This window comes from Hyperolius riggenbachi, chromosome 9, assembly GCF_040937935.1.
Source record: "Hyperolius riggenbachi isolate aHypRig1 chromosome 9, aHypRig1.pri, whole genome shotgun sequence".
NCBI classification, from domain to species: domain Eukaryota; kingdom Metazoa; phylum Chordata; class Amphibia; order Anura; family Hyperoliidae; genus Hyperolius; species Hyperolius riggenbachi.
The window spans coordinates 33,505,457-33,529,048 of NC_090654.1; the positions used below are offsets into that span (position 1 = coordinate 33,505,457).

At 44.9% G+C, this 23,592-nt stretch overlaps 1 protein-coding gene and 1 long non-coding RNA gene across 3 annotated transcripts in view; one reads left to right on the forward strand and one right to left on the reverse strand.

Moving 5' to 3' along the window:
- Positions 1 to 23,592, forward strand: part of NPR1 (natriuretic peptide receptor 1) — a 173,042-nt gene that overhangs the window by 126,822 nt on the left and 22,628 nt on the right. The window contains exon 12 of the mRNA XM_068252423.1: positions 19,042 to 19,113. Within this exon, the coding sequence (XP_068108524.1) occupies positions 19,042 to 19,113 (72 nt within the window). The remainder of the gene's footprint in view (positions 1 to 19,041; positions 19,114 to 23,592) is intronic.
- LOC137532191 (uncharacterized) overlaps positions 1 to 23,592 on the reverse strand; it is a 242,214-nt gene that overhangs the window by 89,029 nt on the left and 129,593 nt on the right. The gene's annotated exons all lie outside the window — the stretch shown is intronic.

Below are 23,592 nucleotides of genomic sequence, written 5' to 3' on the forward strand. Positions count from 1 at the left end.
TCTTTGCATGTCCCGTACGAATCCCATTTCAATGGAAACACGTCACAAATTATGTTTTTTTTATAAACCTTTATCTAAATTATACCTGATGCTGTGTAAACCATTTAATGGCCAGCTGCTCCCAGGTTCACACTACGGAGTGCCTAAGTAGCTGCACGGCTATTTCCTGACGCCGGCCATTGGGATAGTGTTGTGTGCGTCTGGTTGGTGCAGCCCCCCTCTCTTCGTGTAGTACTGGCTTTTGCTACAGACTGGGCCTAATCGAATTATCTATGTATTTATGGTGGCCTGATGAAGGGCTTTAGAAAAGCCCGAAATGAACGTGTGTCGTTGCCTAACCTAAATGTTCATTGCTCATCACATCAAGCCAGACCATTATATTTATTGGTTTCATGAAAGCTTCTTTTTGTTGCTCATGAAGATTATTTACATGAATGGAAAAGTTTTTACGATTCTTTTTTGAATTTTGTATTGTGCCAATAAAGTTTTGTCAATGTTTTTGTACTGCAGGAATGTGCCATATCCTTTTTTTCATGATAGACTGTAGTTCTCTCTAATGAAACCAGTCCTGGCTCATACAGGAACTGCCACTTACATACCTGATGTTTAACGCTTTCAGGGAGAGAAAGAAAAAAAGGAACACAGCCTAGTTATCTGTTTGCTAGGCACTGTACATACACGTCTATCTCATCATGTCACATGTCACCTCAGGTATCCTTTAACCCTAATGCTGGGTACACACGGTGCGTTCCCGCACTCGATGCCCCGCTCGATTCCCATCCGCTCGATTATTTCCAACATGTCTGATTCGCGGTTCGATGGATCGTTAGGTCGAATTGGCATACTTTACATGAGAATCGACTTAACAATCATCGAAACGTGATCGGAAATAATCGAGCGGCCGGGAATAGAGCGGGGCATCAAGTGCAGGAACGCACCATGTGCACCCAGCATAAGACTACCCCCATCGGTGATGCCAAGCTCTAAAACCCCCCTGGTGGTATCAAATATCCCAAAGCCTAACATTAAGGAACCTCCCGTCGGCACCTAACCCTAAAGACTACCCGATGCCTAACCCCATCCGACGATATTATATATATGTAAATAGCCACAATTAGCGGCTACTAGCGGTAATTTGGGGTATATTTTTGAGATTTTATGATACCATGAAAAATAAGATGGATATGCTATCTAATTATTACAAATCTGCCTGCTCTGCTTTGTAGTTGTTCAGAAGAAATTTTCAGCTAGAAGAAATTATTTTATTTTTTTATTTTATTTATTTTATTATAACTTGGTTAAACATATATGTTTTTGATATCACATTTAACATGTTATTTGTTTGTCAGGTGGATTTCAGCCACAGATGCCAAATTTCAATTATTTCAACACTATTCTCCACATAAATAGAGTCTCCCATTCCATCAAATGAACAACATTGTAGATTTAACTGATTAAAATCATAAATTATAGGTCTTTGTTTTTTCTTAAAGTGTACCCGAGGCGACATATGACATGATGAGATACACATGTGTATGTACAGTACCAAACATATTAATAACCAGGCTGTTTTACTTGTTTTATTTTGCTGCCAGAAAGAGTTAATTTCTAGGCATGGAAGTGACAGCTTCTGACTTGTGGGTACCTTGTCAGGAATATAGTAAACATCACTGATAAGCAAATAACAGCCATAAATGTTTTCCTGGCAGAATACAACTTCTGAGGGCAGGGAGAGATAAAATACATGAACTATTGACCTTTTCTCTAACTCCTGGACACTTAATAGGCTGCCACTGATTAGAGACAGTAAAACATTCAACCTACTTTGTAAATGTTTAAATATAAAATAAAACCAGGGGATACTTAACAAAGTCATTTTTAGGAGTAGGAGGTTAAATATAATTGTTTATCTTAACAGTTTATTTTCACCTCAGGTTCACTTTAAAGGACCTCTGTCTCGAAAATCTTAAAGTTTAAAATAGAACTCAACATATACAATTAAGAAGTACGTTTCTTCCAGAGTAAAATGAGCCATACATTACTTTTCTCCTATGTTGCTGTCACTTACAGTAGGGAGCAGGGGTGTAACAATAGACCCTGCAAGGTATGCCTCCGCAGGGGGGCCCAGACACCACAGGGGGCCCGTGGGGGGAAAAGTTTGAGAGACTGACAGCTAAGGGCATGGAGGAAAAAAAACGTATTCTGCTCTCACAGCATTGTTATATTGACTACATGTGTCCACCACACAGATAAGGAATCACACACACTTTGGAATTTGTACACTGTCCCTGCTCCCTGGGGTTCGCAAAAAAACATCTGTCTCACACTGCAGCTAAGTTCTAAAGACTTGACAAAGACTTTACAAACAAAGCAGTCACATTTTGAAAAAAAAAGTTGTAAACTTTCCCTTTTCAGCAAAAGGATTCCTAGATTCTTATCACAGAGGCTAATGACTTTATGGCCTCTGAATACTTTTACAACTCAATGGGGTGGAGATTGATGTCTTACTGTTGCTGCTTCATTGAAAGCTTACTGAGTCCAAGTTCTTGTAATAACAATATCAATCAGTGACATTCTGAATGTTTTGCCAAAGTTACATTGATACTATGGGCTCGATTCACAAAGCGGTGATAACCCAGTTAAAGACTTTAGGCATGATAACCATTTTATCATGCCTAAACTCAGTTTAGGCATGATAAGTTTAGATAAGTTTAGATCGCACGCAAAGTCCCGCACGCAAAGCAGCGCCATTAAACTCTATGAATAGTGCACCAGACTTTGCTAGCGCAAAACTTTTGATCAGCTGTGCACTGCGGTGCTAACCCAGTTGGTGCTTAAACTTATCATGCCTAAACTTATCATGCCTAAACTTATCACACCTAAAAACTTATCACACCTAAACTTATCACACCTAAACTTATCACACCTAAACTTATCACATCTAAACTTATCATGCCTAAACAGAGTTTAGGCGTGATAAAGGGCTTTTCACCAGCGTGCTAACTGTTAGCACCACTTTGTGAATCAGGCCCTATATCTTATGTTCAGCATGTCATCATTATTGTTCCTCCATATAGCATGTGCTCTCATGTAGTAAAATAATAAGGCTGTGTGTGTATGTATGTACTGGGAGCAGAGCTGCAATGAGGGACTTGTCGGCTGCAAGGGGATAGAGGAAGCAGTAGAAGTAGATCTGGGGGTAGCATAGATTGCCTGACGTTTCCTTTAAGTCTAAGTGTTTTTATCTGCATGGGGAAAACACATTGGTCCTCAGTTTTCCTGTGCAGAAAGCGAGGGGGGTGGGGGGACCCATCCAAAGTTTTGCAGGGGGGGCATCCAAAGTTTCGCGGGGGCCCCATCCAAAGTTTCGCAGGGGGGCCCAGTGATGTCTAGTTACGCCCCTGGTAGGGAGTAGAAATCTGAAAGAACCAACAGGTTTTTGACTAGCCCATTTCGTCATGTGGGGTTCACAGGGATTTCTTTATTTTCAAAATGCACTTAGTGAATGCACTTTGAGCCATCCAACTGCACTTGCGCCATCCAAAATGCACTTTGCGCCATCCAACTGCCAAAAAAAAGTGTACAGTGAGTAGGGAGGCTGGTCAGCATCTTTGTATAAATCCTTTTTTAGGGAGTGTCTTTAAAAAGAATAAAGGCCGTGGTGAGAATACCCTAAGGAGAGATGGACTAGCCCAAAACCTGACAGTAATGTCAGATTTCTACTCCCGACTGTAAATGCCAGCAACATAGGAGAGAAGTAATTTATGGCTCATTTTACTCAGGAAGAAACTTATTTTTTATTTGTATGTGTTTTAAATTTTAAGATTTTCCCGACACTTCCTCTTTAAAGAAAACCTGTAACATCAAAAAGTTCCCCTGGGGGGTACTCACCTCGGGAGGGGGAAGCCTCAGGGTCCCAATGAGGCTTCCCACGCCGTCCTCCATCCCTCGGAGGTCTCGCTGCAGCCCTCCGAACAGCGGCGATGTAAATATTTACCTTCCCGGCTCCTGCGCAGGCGCTGTGGCGGATCTCGGGTCCGAAATAGGCGGATATACCCGATTGCCGTCAGGTCTGCTCTAAGTCGCCTGCGCAGTAGAGCGGACCCGACTGAGATCGGGTATTTCCGTCTACTTCGGAGCCGAAAGCCGCAACAGCGCCCCCGCTGGAGCCTGGAAAGGTAAATATTGAACAAGCTGTCGGATCTGTCGGCCCGCTGTTCGGAGGGCTGCAGCGAGACCCCCGAGGGACGTAGGACGGCGTGGGAAGCCTCATTGGGACCCTGAGGCTTCCCCCTCCCGAGGTGAGTACCCCCCAGGGGAACTTTTTGATGTTACAGTGTCTCTTTAAGGGCTTTTATGGGAGCACTTAACGGGACTGCTCATGGTTCAAGTTGCAAATGTTTTTTAAAAGGATGAGAAATAAGTTGACGCGTTATACTATAATTCTTTCATTACAAGACAAGCCTTAAGCCTGGCAGATATACAACTGCAGATTCTATCTGTGAACAACCTGTAAATCTTGGCTTCCTAGCAGGAGTTATGTACTGTCAAAAAAACAACCTTATACGAAGCCTTCCTGATTTAGAAATATATTGAGGTTTTAGCCATCTGCAACCAATAATCCTTCCAACATTTTAAATCATAAACGGAGCAAAGGTCCATTTCCCAAGGCTTTTCACGAGATAACTTCTCATCCCCAGTCAGTGAAGTGACCCAACTCTATAATGTGGAGCACAGAAGGTTTGCGTCTTTCAACACAGTAGGATTTGAACCATGTACTTTTCGAATCAGGAGGACCATGCGGAAGAGAGAAAACAGAACGTGAAATTTGAAGATAACAGAAATATTCTTGCCAAGGGATGTCAAAAGTTAAAGGCTAGATTTTATGGAGTCGCTCAATATGAAATCTCATACCGAGACCAGACCTTTGCTGCACCATACTGCGAACTCCGAGTTGCTGTGACCTGGAGTGAACAAAGGGTTAGTTTTTGATGCGCTTTGGATCCTGCGGATGTGCTTTGGGTTCTACGGGAGAAAAGCGCTTTACAAATGTGTCGATGTTGTTATTGATTCCCAAAGATGAGGAAACTTAGATTACTAAATTAATTTTACAGTGACATACATTTGACATAAAAATTATATTTTTAATGAATGGGATATTAAAGGGTTGGATTTATCCCAGATAAGAAACCAAGATACACTAACCAATAATAATGGTTTAATTGCTAGTTTCTCAATCTAAACCCATGTCATATCCTCACCCATTAGAAACAATATTAGTAGATGGGTTCTCTTGGTCGCCCTGTAGAATTTTTGTAGAGACAGAGGGCCCTATGCAATTAATTTTATCTCCTGAGTTTTCTCCTAGGAAATAATTTTTCATCTTCTGTTTAATACAACTTTTAGCACTTTTCAATTGAAAAAAGTACCAAAAACTAGGTGAAAAAGTACTATCAAAACTATTCTGAGTATTTTCTTGCTTGCAGTTTAAAAGGCATTTTATAGACAACTTTGAAAATATCACCTCGGATAAAACGAAGCCTTGGCAGTTTCATGTCACAAATAAATGTTGTTAATTTTTTTCTGGTGCTTATCAATACTCCTATCATTTACTGGAATTGGTACCATAAATATTATGTTGTGTCTTCTCTTGCTTGCTGGAGATTTAAAAGGCATTTAATTTACAACTGTGAAAAAATATCAATTTGGAGAAAACCATAGAGAAAAAGTAAATTGTGCACGGGCCCTTGTCCATAAAATGCCTTTTAAGCCACTAAGCAAGAAAACACTTGAAATCATTTTGATAATACTTTTTTTTTAAACTACGTTTTAGTACTTTTTCAATTGCAAAGTTCTGAAAATGTATTTTAAATATGAGATATAAATGTAGCTCCTAGGAGTGAACTCAGGAGGAACAGTTAATTGAATAAGGCCTTTTGTATTTAGACCCTTTGGACTTAGGCTAGGTCCACACTTAATACGTTAACGTATCCCTGGCTCCGTCTTTCAGGGCGGATCGAAACCACAGCCACGGATACCAGTGTTTTAGATAGCAGCTGTCTTTAGCCATAAAAAAACGGATCCGTCTGCGTTTGCGGGGACCCGTTTTCAAAAAACGGGAGTAGTACGCTCCGGTCCACGTGGCGGTGATTAACATCGTCGCTCATGCAGACGCAGTACAGGCCGACCTCCAGGTTGGCCTGACGTCATCGCCGTGGACCGGGAAGCTTCACAGGCGAACGGCTCACCGCGGAGCTGCAGTGAGGGAAATGCTGGGAGCTTGGGGCTGGACGAAGCCCTGGGTAAGTAGCACTTATTGTTCTTAAAACCCCCTGATGACTCCTTTAACAGCAGAACACTCTCTGCTGCCATTCGCCAGCTTCCGATCACGTGACCTGCATGTGGTTCGGGACCAAGGGGGCCCCATGCTATCATTTTTGCAGGGGGCCCTGTTAAGTCTAGTTACGTCCTTGATGGGAACCTGATAAAAAAAAAAAACAACAACCAGATACTTACCTAAGGAGATGGAAGGCTCTGGGTACTATAGAGCCCTCATGCTCCTCTCACGGATCCCTCGTTCCAGCTCTGGCTCCCCCGTAGCAGTATTCGACTAATTGGTTGAATACTTCTCTCTGCTGCCGCCGGAAGATTGGGAAGTCTTTGGAGCCGAGTGCTACAGAGTCACCCGTCTTTAGAAACACTCGGCTCCCAAAGACTTCTGAAGCCTCCTCCAGCGGGGGATTCAGACGGGGGAGCCAGCGCTGGAACGAGGGGACCGTGAGAGGACCCAGAGCCTTCCTTCTCCTTAGGTATTTGTTTGATTTTTTGAAAACATTTTTTTCAGGTTCCCATTAGCTTTAACCAGGGGCGTAGAAATAGGGGTTGCAGAGGTTGTGACCGCATCGGGGCCCTTGAGCCAGAGGGGCCCCAAAGGGCCCTCCCTCAACTGCAGTATTAGCTCTCTATTGGTCCTGTACTCATAATAATCACTTCTATAGATGCTTTGAATAGTGGTAGTTATTAACAAACTTTTCCCCATCCCCCTCTGACACTGTAGTTGCTATTGGCAGGTTTTGGTGTGCCGTATCAATTGTTATGTATAGAGTGCTTGGGGGGCCCCAATTTAAAACTTGCATCGGGGCCCACAGCTCCTTAGCTACGCCACTGGCTTTAACCTCTTAACCTCCTTGCCGGTTATCCCGAGATGAGCTCGGGGTAACTCGCGCAGGAGGATTGCTCTGGATTTTTGCAATTTTTTTTCCCTACACGCAGCTAGCACTTTGCTAGCTGCGTGTGGTACGCAATCGCCGTCGCTACCCGCCGCACCACCCCCCCAGACCCCTGGCCGATCAGTGCCAGGCAGCGCTGAGGGGTGGATCGGGATTCCCTCTGACGTCCCGACGTCCATGACGTCATCCCGCCCCGTCGCCATGGCGACCAGGGAAGCCCAGCAGGAAATCCTGTTCTGAACGGGATTTCCTGCTTACTCTGATCGCCGGAGGATTGGGTGGGGGGATGCCGCTGCTCAGCGGCTATCATGTAGCTAGCGCTAGGCTAGCTACATGATTTTAAAAAATAAATAAATAAAAAAAAGTGCTGCGCTGCCCCCTTGCCGCAAGAATTGGACCGGCAAGGGGGTTAAGGACCACAGTGATAAACCCCCCTAAAGACCAGGCCTTTTTTCTGCTAATTGGCCACTGCAGCTTTAAGGCCAAGCTGCAGGGCCACACAACACAGCACACAAGTGATCCCCCCCCCCCCCCCCCTTTTCTCCTCACCAACAGAGCTTTCTGTTGGTGGGGTCTGATTGCACCCCCTGTGTTTATTTTTTTTATTTATAAATATTGATGTTGGGTTTTTTAAAAATATTTTTTAATATATATATATATATTTTTTTGTAAACACCACCCTTCCCCCCAGCCAGCCAATCCTGGCGATCGGCTGTCATAGGCTTCTGCCTATGATAGCCGATCACTCACTTCTGCCCCAGGGGGACAGCCGTGTCACACGGCTGTCCTCAGTACAGCGGTGCTGCTGATCGCAGCGCTGTACTAACTGTAAAGATGGCTGTTTCGCCATCTAACAGTCTCCTGAGCAGAGAGCTCTGCCCCCCGAGCAGGGGATGCGCGCGCATCCTGCGCGCGATCTCCTGCAAACTGCAGCCCCAGGACTTGACGCCAATTGGCTTTAGGCGGTCCTGGGGCTGCTACCGCGGCCACGCCCATTGGCGTGGGGCGGTCGCCCAGTAGTTAAAGTGTATCCAAGATGAAAAATTTACTATAATAAGTGACTTGTCTGTATATCTTATCTAAAGTTTAGATAGTTTACACAGCATATCTAGCTGCAAACAGCTTCAACAGTTTGATTATTTCTTCCTGTGAGGGCAGCCATATTCTGCTTGTCATCATTGCACACAGACAAGCTGCTCTGTATCTCCACCCCTCAGCCTGTGAAAACTCCACTCTCCTCTCTGCCCCCTTGCCACTGAAATCTCTGGCTGGTAACGCCTCCTCCTCCCCAGACTGAGCTCCCATAAACCCTTGCTACATGGGTCTCAGAATGCTTAGGCCACCGATATTCAACCGGGGTTCTGCAGCGTTTTGCCCCTTCTGCGGGACAAATTAGTACAATGATGCGCATGACGCCGCTCTCTTATAGGGTAGTTTTTGCGCCCTTCAGTGATGCGGCATTGAGTGGAGAAGGAGGAGACGGCGACGGTGAAGGAGATGGTGAGCGAGCAGGAGACGGATCGAGGCAGTCACCAGGTGAGTATGTTTGGACTTTGTGGTGTCACTCAGCATGCACTGTAGGACTGCACAGAACTCCAGGGCCTGTTTTTATTTTCCCCACAGCCCACACGCTGACACTGTCTTGGAGACTGGAAGCCCCTATTCCTGCCTACATACTGACAACTTCTATGTCTGGTTACATATATTGGGGGTACCTATCCCTGTCTACTAGAGATGGCCCGAACTTCCGATTTTAGGTTTGCAAACCTCCGCAAACGTTCGCGAACTTGCGACCTTTCGCGAACCACAATAGACTTCAATGGGGAGGCGAACTTTGAAAACTTGAAACATTTATGCTGGCCACAAAAGTGATGGAAAAGATGTTTCAAGGGGTCTAACACCTTGATGGGGGCAGGGCAGAGTAGGATAGACGCCAAAAGTCCCGGGGAAAATCTGGATTTGACGCAAAGCAGTGTTTTAAGGGCAGAAATCACGTTGAATGCTAAATTGCAGGCCTAAAGTGCTTTAAAACATCTTGCATGTGTGTACATCAATCCGGGAGTGTAATTAGAGTGCTGCTTCACACTGACACACCAAACTCACTGTGTAACGCACCACAAACAGCTATGTTGTGATGGCCGTGCTGGACTGGTGCGCACCATGGCGAGAGTGCAGGCGATAGCGGTTTTCAAGCCCATATGGTCGCCAGGCTGAGGTAGCTCAATGACAGAACAACAGTGATTGTCCAGCTGATCGAATTTGGTCTATCCACAATGAAGCAACAACCTTATTATCTTTGGTGAGACACTCATATAGCCGGAGGTCATTGCTTCATTGTGATACGCAAGCCCCTTCACCGCGGCAAGGTAATGATCACGAAGGGGAATTGACACATGTACATGCCTTTTGTTTTGTTGTATGCAGCCGCAGTGCAGCCAGAAAAATTAGGCAGGCATGTACACGCACCAGAAAAATTATTATAGCTGGAATCCAGGAGTCCTGGTGGACCCTGTTGGTGGTGGCGGAGAAGGCAGTCAAGCGGCCTGCAGGCAGAGATGCTGTGTGGGGACCCACTTAGTCTTGGGACAGGCAGTCACACAGCGTGCAGGCAGAGATGCTGTGTGTGGGGACTGACTTAGTCTTCGGGCAGGCCTGAGCGTGCTTTGCAGACCAGGCATCCGTGGTCAGATGGACCCTTGACCCAACGCTGTGTGCCAGTGATGTCACCACTTGCCTTTCAACATCACGGTACAGTTTAGGTATCGCCTTTTTTGAGAAAAAATTGCGGCCTGGTATCTTCCACTGCGGTGTGTGGCTTTGCTTTTGTGTGCTGCTTTTCCTCAGGTGGTCATCCCATTGCAGTTTGTGCCTTGTAATCATGTGCCTTCGTAAGGTAGTTGTCCCTACGCGGTTCTTGGTCTTTCCACGGCTCAATTTTCGGTGGCAGAGAGTACAGATGGCATTGCTCTCATCTGAGGCAGACACACAAAAAAATGTCCACACCGCTGAGCCCTGGGGTGATGGCACTTTGGTGGTGGCGGCCGACTGAGTGTTAAGTGAGGTGCCAGAATCAGAGCAGGAGGAGGAAGATATGTCACGCTTCCGAGCGGAAGCTGAGAAAGATGAGGTGTTCTGTTTTAAATAGTCAACTACGTACTGACAACATTGGAGGTTGATGGCACGTGCCTTCTTCTGAACACTGTACTTTGGTCGAGGGCCGCACGAAATCACGACAGCGCGACCTCGAACAGACCTTCCAGGTGGCCTTCCTCTGGCTCTGCCTTTTGTTTTGTCCATATTGGGGGGATGAAGTGAAAAGTATGCACTGACTTGACTAATACAATGTATGGTTACACAGGTGCAGTGAACAGGTATGCAGTGACTGCTGGTACAACAATGTGCGGTTACACAGGTGCAGTGAACAGGTTGCTGTGACTGGTATTACATATGTGCAGCTGCCTGTCACACACAGGTACCCTGCACAGGTGCAATGACTGGTGGTATTAACAATGCGTGCGCTCATCTAGGTATAGGTAGGTAGGTGCACTGAACAGTGAACAGGAGCAGTGATTGGGATTACAAATGTGCAGCTGCCTGTCACATGCACAGGTAGTCACTGAATGTGATGGGCCTGGCAGTGGCACAGTAGGAATTACACCAAAGGCCAGCTGCGACTGACTGACAGGGCTGTATATAAAGCAAGTGGACCACAAAAAAAAAAAATAGATCACAAGAACATTAGCTCTCAAAAGAGCTGTTGTGGGGTGCTATTTTAGCAATAAGAATCAGCAAGGCGTAAGCTAACAAGCCTACAAGAGCCTAACTAAGCTTTCCCTTTGTGAGTCTGCAGCAGCTCCCCCTTCTCTAATTACTGCAGGCACACGAGTGAGTCCAATGCCTGATGTTGCGTGCCTTTTATAAGGGGGGTGCTGCTCCAGGAGGGAGTGTAGCCTGATTGGCTACAATGTGCCTGCTGACTGTGATGTACTGTGACCCTAATGATGCACTATGGGTGCGAACCGAACTTCCGCAAAAGTTCCGATCGCGAACCACGGAAGTTCGCCGGGAACCGTTCGCCGGCAAACAGTTCGGGCCATCTCTACTGCCTACATATACTGGAAACACCTATGCCTGGTTACCTATATTGGGGGTCCCTATTCCTGCCTGCATATACTGGGAACACCTATGCCTGGTTACCTATATTTGGGGTCCTTATTTCTGCCCATCTATACTGGAAACATCTATGCCTGGTTACCTATATTGGGAATAATTGCCACATTGTATATGGGGGGTAATAAATGCATTTATGATGTGAGATGATTAGTGCATTTGCTATGGTAGTAGATTGGTGCATTTTATATGTTAGGTGATTGCCATATTGTATATGGGGGTGATTAATGCATTTATGATGTGAGATGATTACTGCATTTGCTATGGTAGTAGATTGGTGCAATTACTATATGGGGTGATTGGCGCTGGCAATGTTTCTCATCATCATTTTCATGCAGGGGTTCCCTGAAATTTGAAAAAACAATTTAAGGGTTCCTCGGCCCAAAAAAGGTTGAGAAAGGCTGCACTGGAGGAGCTATGGGCGGGGCTTGTTTAGTTTATAGCGAATTAGGGCATTAAAAAAAAAAAAAAGTATTTGGCCTGAGAAATGCCCTATAAACATATTTGAGGGGCACAATTTTGCAATGAGTAAAAGTTTATCTTGGATCCACTTTAAAAACAAAGTGTGGATCAATCAGATCTTAGATCAATTATTGCAATCTAATACTGTATATAAGAAAATGTTATTTTGCAGCAAAGATAAGACCTCTTTCCTGCAGAACTGACTGAACTCTCTACAGATCTGCAGAACATTGTTCTGTCCTATGTACCTCCTGGAAACCACAGACTGATATGGTCTGCAAATTATCATTATAACTGACCTTAGCAGAGATGTTGAATAGCATTGCCATGTTCCATTTACCCTTTTGAAGAAACAAAGGATGACCCAGCGCCGTCCAAGTACATCAATTATAATAATCCATTTTATTAGGACAAGCAGAACATCATAGCTCTCAGGTAGCATTATCCTTGTGAAATGATATATTATAGTTTTGAGAGGGTCCAAACATAGCTGTTTTGTCTGACGAGGTTACCTTAGAGCTGTGATGTTTTGCTTGTTATAGTCCTAAAAGAATGGATTATTATAGTTGATTTATTTGAATGGTGCTGGGACATCCTTTTGTTTCTACACTGACTGTAGCCTTCTGGGGCTCGGGAGGTTGGACCAGGGCAGTTTCTGGCCATTTTGGCACCCATGACAACAGCCTGTTGACTTGCCTGCCCCTAGAGTTGAGCCGAAATTTTCGTAATTTCGCATTACTATAATTACGCATGCGAAATTTGCGATTACGATGCGAAATTACGGTAGCGTAATTGCCATTAAAATCGTAATTGAAAATACCGTAAGCGTAATTTTCAACGCGTAATTTCGCGTTTCGTTAATGCCGTAATTTCGCATTAAACGCTACCGTAATTTCGCGTTAAACCGTAACGCTCCGTATAATATAAAAAAGCCGCCGACTTTAAGGGTTAATAGCAAAGCCCCCTTAAATGCTAAGAGCCTCAAATTTGGAGAATATATTAAGGAGATCAGGAGGAATAAGAGGAAAAAATTTTTTTTTCAAAAAGACCTTATAGTTTTTGAGAAAATCGATGTTAAAATTTCAAAGTAAAAATGTATACATTTAAAAACCCGCCGACTTTAACGGTTAATAGCAAAGCCTGCTTAAGGTTTAGGAACACCAAATTCCCAGGGTATATTAAGGGGATCAGTGGGAATAGGAGGAAACATTTTTTTTCAAAAAGACCTTATAGTTTTTGAGAAAATTGATTTTTAAGTTTCAAGGGCAAAAATGTCTTTTAAATGCGGAAAATGTCAGTTTTTTTTGCACAGCTAACAATAGTGTATTATTTTCATAGATTCCCCCAAGTGGGAAGAGTTTTACTTACTTCGTTCTGAGTGTGGGAAATATAAAAAAAAAACGACGTGGGGTCCCCCCTCCCAGACCTCTTTAACCCCTTGTCCCCCATGCAGGCTGGGATAGCCAGAATGCGGAGCACCGGCCGCGTGGGGCTCCACACCCTGACTATACCAGCCCGCATGGTCCATGGATTGGGGGGTCTCGGAAGGGGAGGGGCAGCCAAGCTTTCCCCTCCCCCTCCGAGCCCTTGTCCAATCCAAGGACAAGGGGCTCTTCTCCACCTCCGATGGGAGGTGGAGGTGGAGGCCGCGATTTCCTGGGGGGGGGGGGGGGGGTTCATGGTGGAATCTGGGAGTCCCCTTTAAAAAGGGGTCCCCCAGATGCCCACCCCCCCTTCCAGGAGAAATGAGTATAGAGGTACTTGTACCCCTTACCCGTTTCCTTTAAGAGTTAAAAGTAAATAAACACACAAACACTTAGAAAAAGTATTTTAATTGAACAAAAAACATAACGCGCTGCGTAATATGTTGGCGCTTTATAAATACAACAAATAAATAAATAAATAAAATAAATAAATAACCACGAAAAAAGTCCTTTAATATTCTTAATTAACCATTAATACTTACCTGTCCCTTTAAATAAATGATCCCTCGCAATAGCCTCGGAAATGTTCTATCAATTACAATGTAACAAAGTTATTACAATGTAACAACTTTGTTACATTGTAACTACGCCGCACCCGACGTCACTCGCCGCTCAGCCGCCGCACGGACCCGACAGAGCTCTGAGCTATATAGCTCAGAGCTCTCTAAGCATCTTTGAATTTAGGCTCCAAGGAGCCCCATTGGTCCTTAGCAGACCAATGGGGTTCCTTCTGATTTGAAGGAACCCCATTGGTCTGCTAAGGACCAATGGGGCTCCTTGGAGAACAAATTCAAAGATGCTTAGAGAGCTCTGAGCTATATAGCTCAGAGCTCTGTCGGGTCCGGACTCCGTGCAGGACGCTAAGTCCCCGCCGGCTCCGCTGCCCTCCCCGCCTCTCCCACATGTCACCCACATGTGGGTGACATGTGGGTGACAGATGTGGGCGGGGTGGACAGCGGGAGCTGCGGGGACTTAGCGTCCTGCACGGACACGTAATTGCTGCGGCGGCTGAGCGGCGAGTGACGTCGGGTGCGGCGTAGTTACAATGTAACAAAGTTGTTACATTGTAATAACTTTGTTACATTGTAACTGATAGAACATTTCCGAGGCTATTGCGAGGGATCATTTATTTAAAGGGACAGGTAAGTATTAATGGTTAATTAAGAATATTAAAGGACTTTTTTCGTGGTTATGTTTTTTGTTCAATTAAAATACTTTTTCTAAGTGTTTGTGTGTTTATTTACTTTTAACTCTTAAAGGAAATGGGTAAGGGGTACAAGTACCTCTATACTCATTTCTCCTGGGAGGGGGGGTGGGCATCTGGGGGACCCCTTTTTAAAGGGGACTCCCAGATTCCACCATTAACCCCCCCCCCCCAGGAAATCGTGGCCTCCACCTCCACCGCCCATCGGAGGTGGAGAAGAGCCCCTTGTCCTTGGATTGGACAAGGGCTCGGAGGGGGAGGGGAAAGCTTGGCTGCCCCTCCCCTTCCGAGACCCCCCAATCCATGGACCATGCGGGCTGGTATAGTCAGGGTGCGGAGCCCCACGCGGCCGGTGCTCCGCATTCTGGCTATCCCAGTCTGCATGGGGGACAAGGGGTTAAAGAGGTCTGGGAGGAGGGACCCCACGTCGTTTTTTTTTTTATATTTCCCACACTCAGAACGAAGTAAGTAAAACTCTTCCCACTTGGGGGAATCTATGAAAATAATACACTATTGTTACCTGTGCAAAAAAAACTGACATTTTCCGCATTTAAAAGACATTTTTGCCCTTGAAACTTAAAAATTTTCTCAAAAACTATAAGGTCTTTTTGAAAAAAAAAATTTTCCTCTTATTCCCACTGATCCCCTTAATATACCCTAGGAATTTGGTGTTCCTAAACTTTAAGCAGGCTTTGCTATTAACCGTTAAAGTCGGCGGGTTTTTAAATGTATACATTTTTACTTTGAAACTTTAACATCGATTTTCTCAAAAACTATAAGGTCTTTTTGAAAAAAAAAAATTTCCTCTTATTCCTCCTGATCTCCTTAATATATTCTCCAAATTTGAGGCTCTTAGCATTTAAGGGGGCTTTGCTATTAACCCTTAAAGTCGGCGGCTACCTAACATTGATCCATGCGTCAACTTTTCCGCTTGGGAGCATGGCCATACGCGTTAATTTTGTAATACCCACTGTAATGCGAAAATTAAGCGAAAATTACGCTTACGCGAAATTTCGCGAAATCCTTCTTCATTACGATTATGTACTTACGGCCATAATCGTAATTACACTAATTACGCGAAATTTCGCGAAATCGTAATTACGTCATTACGCTCATCTCTACGCTGCCCCCCTCCCTCATCCACAAACTTATGAATAGGAAGTGTGTAGCCTACATTCATTAGCTTCACAGAGAGCAATAATGAATTGATAGGTTAGATACAAAAATATTGTATCTCAAAACGAGTCTATAAAGGATATACACAGGGCCGGATTTACCATAAGGCACAGCAGGCACGTGCCTACAGGCGCCTGTTGATGGAAAGGCGTCTCCCCTCCCCCTCTAGTGCCTCCCTCCCACTTTGACTATACAGAGTCCTGAGCAGGGCGTAATTGAGAGTATACTCACCTGGGTCTCAGCATTCCACTGACCAGATCTCCCTTTAGTTGAGGGTACTTCTGGCTACCTAATGCTAAGGGACACCTGTAGCTACCTATGATGGGCAAGGGAAGTAAGGGAGAAGTGACAGCTGGGCCAGCCAGCACACTTGCGGTGCAGTTCGGTGGGGGGGGGGGGGGGGGTTAGGTTCATGGAGGGTGGAGTCTAGGGTGCCAGGACATCTGTGCCTATAGGCTCCTGTGAGATAAATCCAGGCCTGGATATACATATTGTTAACAGGCCAGATACACTTCACTGACTCAAAATCATTCAACCCACATAACAAATCCTTCCCATAAGGCCTCTTTCCCACTAAGACGTTGCGTTAGATGCGACGTTAAGGTCGCATAACGTGCCCCTAACGCAACGCATGGTGTTGGTACTAGAGAACGCTACATAGAGCCGCGTTAAGCGGCTCTTGATGCTTCCGTGATGCATACTTTTTGACGTATGTGGCGGTGGAGACCACGTGAGCGGAACACTCGGCATCCCGTGGTCCCGCCAGCCAATAAGCAGCTGCTCCAGGAAAAAAACACTGCAGTGCAGTGAATATTAATTAGCCATGTGGCTGGGATCAGTTGCGGACTCATCTCTCCTCCTCGTGCACGGAAAAAACAACATTACTGAGGATGTGCACACAGTCTAACGCGGCTAATAACGTGCATAAAGTACAGCTTGCAGTACTTTCACTTAACGTCCAGCGTTGCACTGTAACGCAATGTGGGCACTGTGAATAGCCCATTGATTTTTCATTACTGTGCGTTGGGCTGCCTAATAGGCTGCTCTAACGTGCGCCTGTAACGTCCCACTGTGAAAGCAGCTTAAAGGGAACCAGAGAGGAATGCATTGTTAAAATAGAAAAAGATTTTATACGTACCTGGGGCTTTTTCTAGCCCCATAAGCCTGGCTCGCTCCCACGCCGCCATCCTCCGCTTCCTGGATCCGCCGGTACCGGGCCCGTCACTTCCGGTGGACGCGGCCAATTGTCCGCATCACAGGGGCTCCCTCCATACCATACTAGTAGGCAGCCACACGCGTAACTGTATGGAGGAAGCCCCCTGTGATGCGAGAATTGGCCGCGTCCGCTGGCCGACTGGCGGTAATGGCGGGGCCCGGTATCGGCGGATCCAGGCAGCGGAGGACGGCGGCATGGGAGCGATCCGTGCGTATGGGGCTGGAGGAAGCCCCAGGTATGTATAAAAGCTTTTCTTGATCCTCTCTGGTTCTCTTTAAATGTTAAAAAATTGCGTGTAGCCACTTTATAAAACAATAAAAGTTATACTGTTTGTTGTGAAGCCTGAGTCTTTACAGGTTGGAATATTGTCCTGGAAATCCAGGAGAGTTGCAAGAATCTATACAGACCAAATCAAAACAATTACAGCTTAATTAGCTCTTGAACAGTAGCTGCCATTAATTATTATGCTACTCAGGCAACCTTTTCATAAAGCACAGTCTGCCCCCTCAAGCAGCTTTCACCACAGGCATCTGCCTGGTTTGCCTATGCCTTAAAGAGAACCCGAGGTGGGAATTACTTTTACTATTGGGGCACAGAGGCTGGTTGTGCACACTAAGACCAGCCTCTGTTGCCCCATCGTGTGTCTCCATGTCCCCCCTGCTCGCCGCTATACCCCCCGCATTGCTGGCGACACGCAGCGTGTCGCCAGCTCAATGTTTACCTTGCGCTGTCAGTCAGCGCTGCTCCCCTGCCTCCTCCGCATCGGCGCACCCGCCCGTGTCCCTTCCCTCCCGCTGATAGGAGGGAAGTGACGCGGCGGGTGGCGCCGATGCGGAGGAGCGGCGCTGACTGACAGCGCAAGGTAAACATTGAGCTGGCGACACAGCCAGCAATGCGGGGGGTATAGCGGCGAGCAGGGGGGACATGGAGGCACACGATGGGGCAACAGAGGCTGGTCTTAGTGCGCACAACCAGCCTCTGTGCCCCAATAGTAAAAGTAATTCCCACCTCGGGTTCTCTTTAACACTTTAGCAGCTTCAAAGGTACCATCTCGTTTGATATAGTGCACTCCTTTTGACCTCAGTTGGCAGAACTCTGTACTGTAATTTCTTAGAATGTTTTGATGTCTCTCTGCTAGCAGAGAATATAGAAACTGAAAGCAGAAGTCCTCTGTTATTGTCTCACAATGCCCCCTAGTAACAGGTGGCCATAATTACACATTACAGCAGTACTAATTAGTAGCAAGGAAATGTAACAAATACGAAATAAAAAAAATGCTAAAATAAGTTGGCCATGAAATCCTAGAAATTGAATGATAATTAAAATGGCTCTGGGTTGGACCCAGGCATGCCACATCTCCTGTCGTATGGCGTTCAATACTTGTTAAAGCTCCATTTACCCTCTCAACATATACATGCAGATATTATGCGTTATTCCATCAATGTCCTGTGTAGAGATCTGTAATACATTGCTCTGTCCTATCAACCTGCATGACAGAGACCTATTGATATTGTTAATCTACTAAGCACTGATCTACTAAGAACTACATATCTTCGTATTATTGCTGTAGCTCTTGACAGCTGCATTCATATATAATGTATTCTTCATATAATTCCATTAACATTGTATATGGGCAGCACGGTGGCGTGGTGGTTAGCGCTCTCGCCTTATAGCACTGGGTCCCCGGGTTCGCATCACAACCAGGGCACTATCTGCATGGAGTTTGTATGTTCTCCCCATGTCTGTGTGGGTTTCTTACAAACAATCTGGTTTCCTCCCACATCCCAAAAATATACAGATAAGTTAATTGGCTTCCCCCTAAAATTGGCCCTAGACAACGATGCAGACACTACATGATACATACATAGACATATGGCTATGGTAGGGACTAGATTGTGAGCCTCTCTGAGGGACAGTTAGTGACAAGACAATATATACTCTGTACAGCGCTAAGGAAGATGTCGGCGCTATAGAAATACTAAATAATAATAATAACATTGCTCTGTCCCATCTACTTTCCTAAATTATAAATGTTGATATATTTAGCAGATTATTCTCATTACCAGTCTTGTTATCTCATATGTTTATTGATCCTTGTAGGATATTCTGGAGAATGAGAGCATTACCCTGGACTGGATGTTCAGATACTCGCTTATCAATGACATCGTAAAGGTGAGTTGAATCCATCTCAATAATAGTGGTGATGGTAATCTGCTAATTACAATTATGTGAAATTTTCACAATTATGGCCATACGTAATTACGACTTGAACATTCAACTGATATTGTGTAATGCATTTGTAATTTTGCGTAATTTTCACATAATTTCAGACAGACTTGAGAGGTTAATAACATAGCCCCCATACATGCTATCATCACCAAAATTGCTACCCATCATTTTTAAGAAAAAAGGACCTTGTACTTTTTGAGAAAATCGATTTTAAAACGGAACTGTAAACTTACCTGGGGCTTCTGCCAGCCCCCTGCAGTCGACCTGTTCCCTCGCAGCCACTCACCGATGCACTGGTCCCACGCCGCGGCTCACTTTCACTTTGCGTAGTTCGGGGTAACTGCGCCTGTGCGGCACTGGCCACTTGCCTCCTCTTTCACGCTCCCGTAGTCGGACGCGTGCTGCGCAGGCGCATTAGAGATTTTCTCGAATGGAACGTGTCCTAGGATACGCGTGGCCAGGGCACAATGGAGGTCGACTTACAAGTCAACCTCCATTACAAGAAAAAAGTGAGCCACGACGGAGGAACGGAGGATCGTCCAGGACTGCGAGGGCACAGGTTGACAGCAGGGGGCTGGCAGAGGTCCCAGGTAAGTGAAACTCTTATTATTATTTTTTTTACAGTTCCGCTTTAAATATGCAAACGAAACGTTTTTTAACCATTTTCGCCTTTTGGATGTGACTTTCACGGCCAAAAGGCTGCTGTGCACGTCTGCATGCGCCGGCACGCTCCCGTGTCCCCCTCCCCAGTAGCCCGGAGATCAATGAATGGGAACATTGTTTCCATTCACTGATCTAAGTTTCCAGTAGAAAAACCGATGGCTTCTTTTCAGAGGCTGCAGTCTTTCTGAAAAAAAAAAATCACGTCCTCCTTGTAGTTCCTGTGAGCAAGTGTGCTCGCTCACAGGATAGAAAAACAAAAAAATCACTGCGGCCATCTTGTGGCCAAATAGTAAAACTACATGCACATACATTTTTTCCCCAGATAACACAATAAATTACATTTAAAATTAACTGTTTACCTCCCACACCCAAAAATACCGAAATTTTTAACTAAAATTTTTTAAAAAAACTTACAATTTAAAAAAAAAAAAATAGTTACCTAAGGGTCCATGTGATGATCTGCTCAGCTGTCTGCACGGGCAGACAGCTGTTTGACCATTTTTTAGGTCTGAATGCTACAAGTCTCTGGAAAAGAGACCTGTCTTCGCTTTGCAAGTTTCAGAGTTGCTCTGCTGAGGAATTTGCATACACTTGTCATGCAAATTGCCTAGCTGCCTCCTTTGATGGCTTGCAGTATAAATACCTTTTGCTCCCAGAATCCCTTGCTGGTCATGATGGTTTGTTCCTGCAAAACTCTCTTGGAGTATCAGCCTTGCTATCGTTTGCTAAGATTACCTTAGAGAAATTCCTTGGGACTGCACTAGGCATCCCTTCTAGTGCAGTCAGGTTGTATTATCTGTATTGCCTTGTTCTGTCTCTCTGTGTCGATTGTCTTGTCGCCAGCGACGGTCGACAGGAAATCGTTCTGTCTGTCTGGGAGTGTAGGCCAGAGCTGCAGTTGCTACTGGCTGCTCCATCTGTCTGGATTGCATTAGCCCTAGTGGTAGTGGCAGTGCTTCCTTCTGTATTCTGCCTTATGGGTGCTAACCAGAGCAGGGGTTGCTACTGGTAGCCCCAACTGTTTGTCTGTCTGGATCGCATCCGCTCTAGCGGTAGAGGCGGTGGTTCGTTTTGTATTCTGCCTTAGGGGTGCTAGCCAGAGCAGCAGTTGCTACTGGTAGCCCCATCTGTCTGTCATGTCTGGTACGAACGCTTGCTGTAGGCTCGGTGAGGCAACCGTTTAGCAAGCGTTCGCGTTCTCTATTTCATGTTTGTGTTTCATTGGTTAGTTAGGGTGGCACGCTTATCACTGGGCGCCTAACGCGCGGTGATCTTTTTTAAACGCGTTCGCTGTTGCGAATGAGTGCGGTGTTTGCGTTTAGCTTGCGTTTGTTATTTTCCTTGATGTTCTGATTGTTGTTGCTTGCTGTGCCTTTCTTGTTACTCTAGTGCTCTGTCCTGCTCGGTCTTGTGTCACTGTTGGCAATCGCCAGTCTGGCGATTGCATTCCCACTTCGTTTCCGTTGTTGTGTGTTCACCGTCGCTGGGTGGTGACTAGATGGGTGGACACATTCATTCTGTCTCTGTGCTCTTTTTCTACACTTGTGCTCTGTCTATTCGGTCTTGTGTCACTTTTGGCAATCGCCACTCTTGCGATTGTGTTCCCACTTCGGTTCTGTTGTTGTGTGTTCACCGTCACAGGGTGGCGACTAGATTAGTGGATACACATACATTCTGCCTCTGTGTTCTCTCTCTTTTGTCTATCTTGCCCTGCATTGCTTCAACTCGTACAATTCCCATCTGGCATCTGTGGCCGTGCAGAGGCTGTGTTCGTCTGCACTCCACAGCTCCATCTGCCGGTGGGAATCTCCCTCTACAGGTGCATAGCACCATAGCTGGGTTCTCTTTAATTACACGCTTGTGGAGGATTTCCGCAGTGTCAGCGCGCGTCCTGTGCGCTGACCACGAAAATAATTCCACATTCGTTACAGTACATTACTAATATTTTTAAATTATAAACTTGTAAATAGTGATTGGATGCAAAAAAATGTACCTTTATTTCCAAATAAAATATTGGCACCATACATTGTGACATAATTTAATGGTGTAATAACCGAGACAAATGGGCAAATAAAATGTGTGGGTTTTAATTATGGTAACATGTATTATTTGAAAGTTATAATGGACGAAAACTGAGATATAATGATTTTTTTCAATTTTTTTCTTAATATTCCTGTAAATGCATTTAGAGAAAAATAATTCTTAGCAAGAACCACCCAAAGAAAGCCTAATTGGTGGCGGAAAAAACAAGATATAGATCAATTCATTGTGATAAGTAGTGATAAAGTTATTGGCAAATTAATGGGAGGTAAAAATTGCTCGGATGCATAAAGTGAAAAACGACTGAAGGCTGAATTGTTTAAACTTAGAAATATAACAGCTTAAAGAGAATCTGTACTCTAAAATTCTTACAATAAAAAGCATACCATTCTCTTCATTTTGTTCTCCTGGGCTCCTCTGTGCTGTTTCTGCCACTCCCTGCAGCAATCCTGGCCTGTAATTGCCAGTTTTAGGCAGTGTTTACAAACAAAAGACATGGCTTCTAACCAGAGTGCGATAGGCTGAGAACAGCTTACTGTGTGACTCATGCAGAGCTTGGAGAGGGTGTGTAAAGCTTCTGCCAATGACAAGCAGTGCTGCACATTCCACACATTCCAGCCTGAGGCCGACAGAGGAAAGAAGATAAGATTTATTACAGAGACAATGCAACTAGAAAAGGCTGCAGTATGCCAGAGCACATTAGAACTGGCATACGAACTTACAGGATAGAAGAAATAAGGCTGAAAATTTTGTTACAGAGTCTCTTTAAAAAACATTTTCCCTTTGTATTTTTAAAAATTGATTTTCTCAAAATTTTGGTGACAATAGCATGCAATGGGGGCTTTGCTATTAACCGCTAAAGTCAGCACGAAATTACGAGAAAATTATGCGAAATTGCTAAATTACGGTTCATAATTATGTTTACAAACGAAATGAATTACGATTTTACCCGAAATTTCACACAACGATGTTGCATTGTCATTGCAAATGACAATGCGAAATTACGAATATGTAAAATTTGTTCTCATCCCTACTCCATAATACAAAACGTGACTCCCTTTCAGAAAAAGCCAAATAATTCACACATTCTGGATGTGTTTCCAAGCCTCCCACTGCTAACATCATCCACAACACAAACTCCTGGCAGTGCGGAGATGATAATCACCAGGAATCAGCCTCACCTATTACTTGTAGAAATAATTAGAGTTCATTAGAACATTGTAAATGATGCCTCCAGTCCCAACAGAAAGAGATGAGCCTGGCAGGGCCATGGAGGCAGCTGCCAGAGGCACAGAAGGGATGGTGAGCAGGAAATCTTATTACAGGAAAATAATTAAACTTTATGTCAGGTTTCACAACGGAATGCGACTCATGGTGATTATATTCCAGTGATACTGCTGGTTTAGTTAAAGGGTACCTGTAGGGAAAAAAAGTGCCCATACGGTCAGGGCCGGGATTTACCATAAGGCACTGTAGGCATATGCCTACAGGCGCCTGATGATGGAAAAGTGCTCACTCCCGTCCCTTTTTTTTATCTATGCAGAGTCCCAAGCGGAGCATAAATGAGAGGTTACTCACCTGCGTCTCACATTCCACTTACGAGGTCTCCCTTCAGTCGGGGGCAACACTAACTATCTAATACTTGGGGCACCTCTAGCTACTTAATTCTGAGGACAGCTGTGGCTACCTAATACTAAGGCCTCGTTCAGACTATACGCG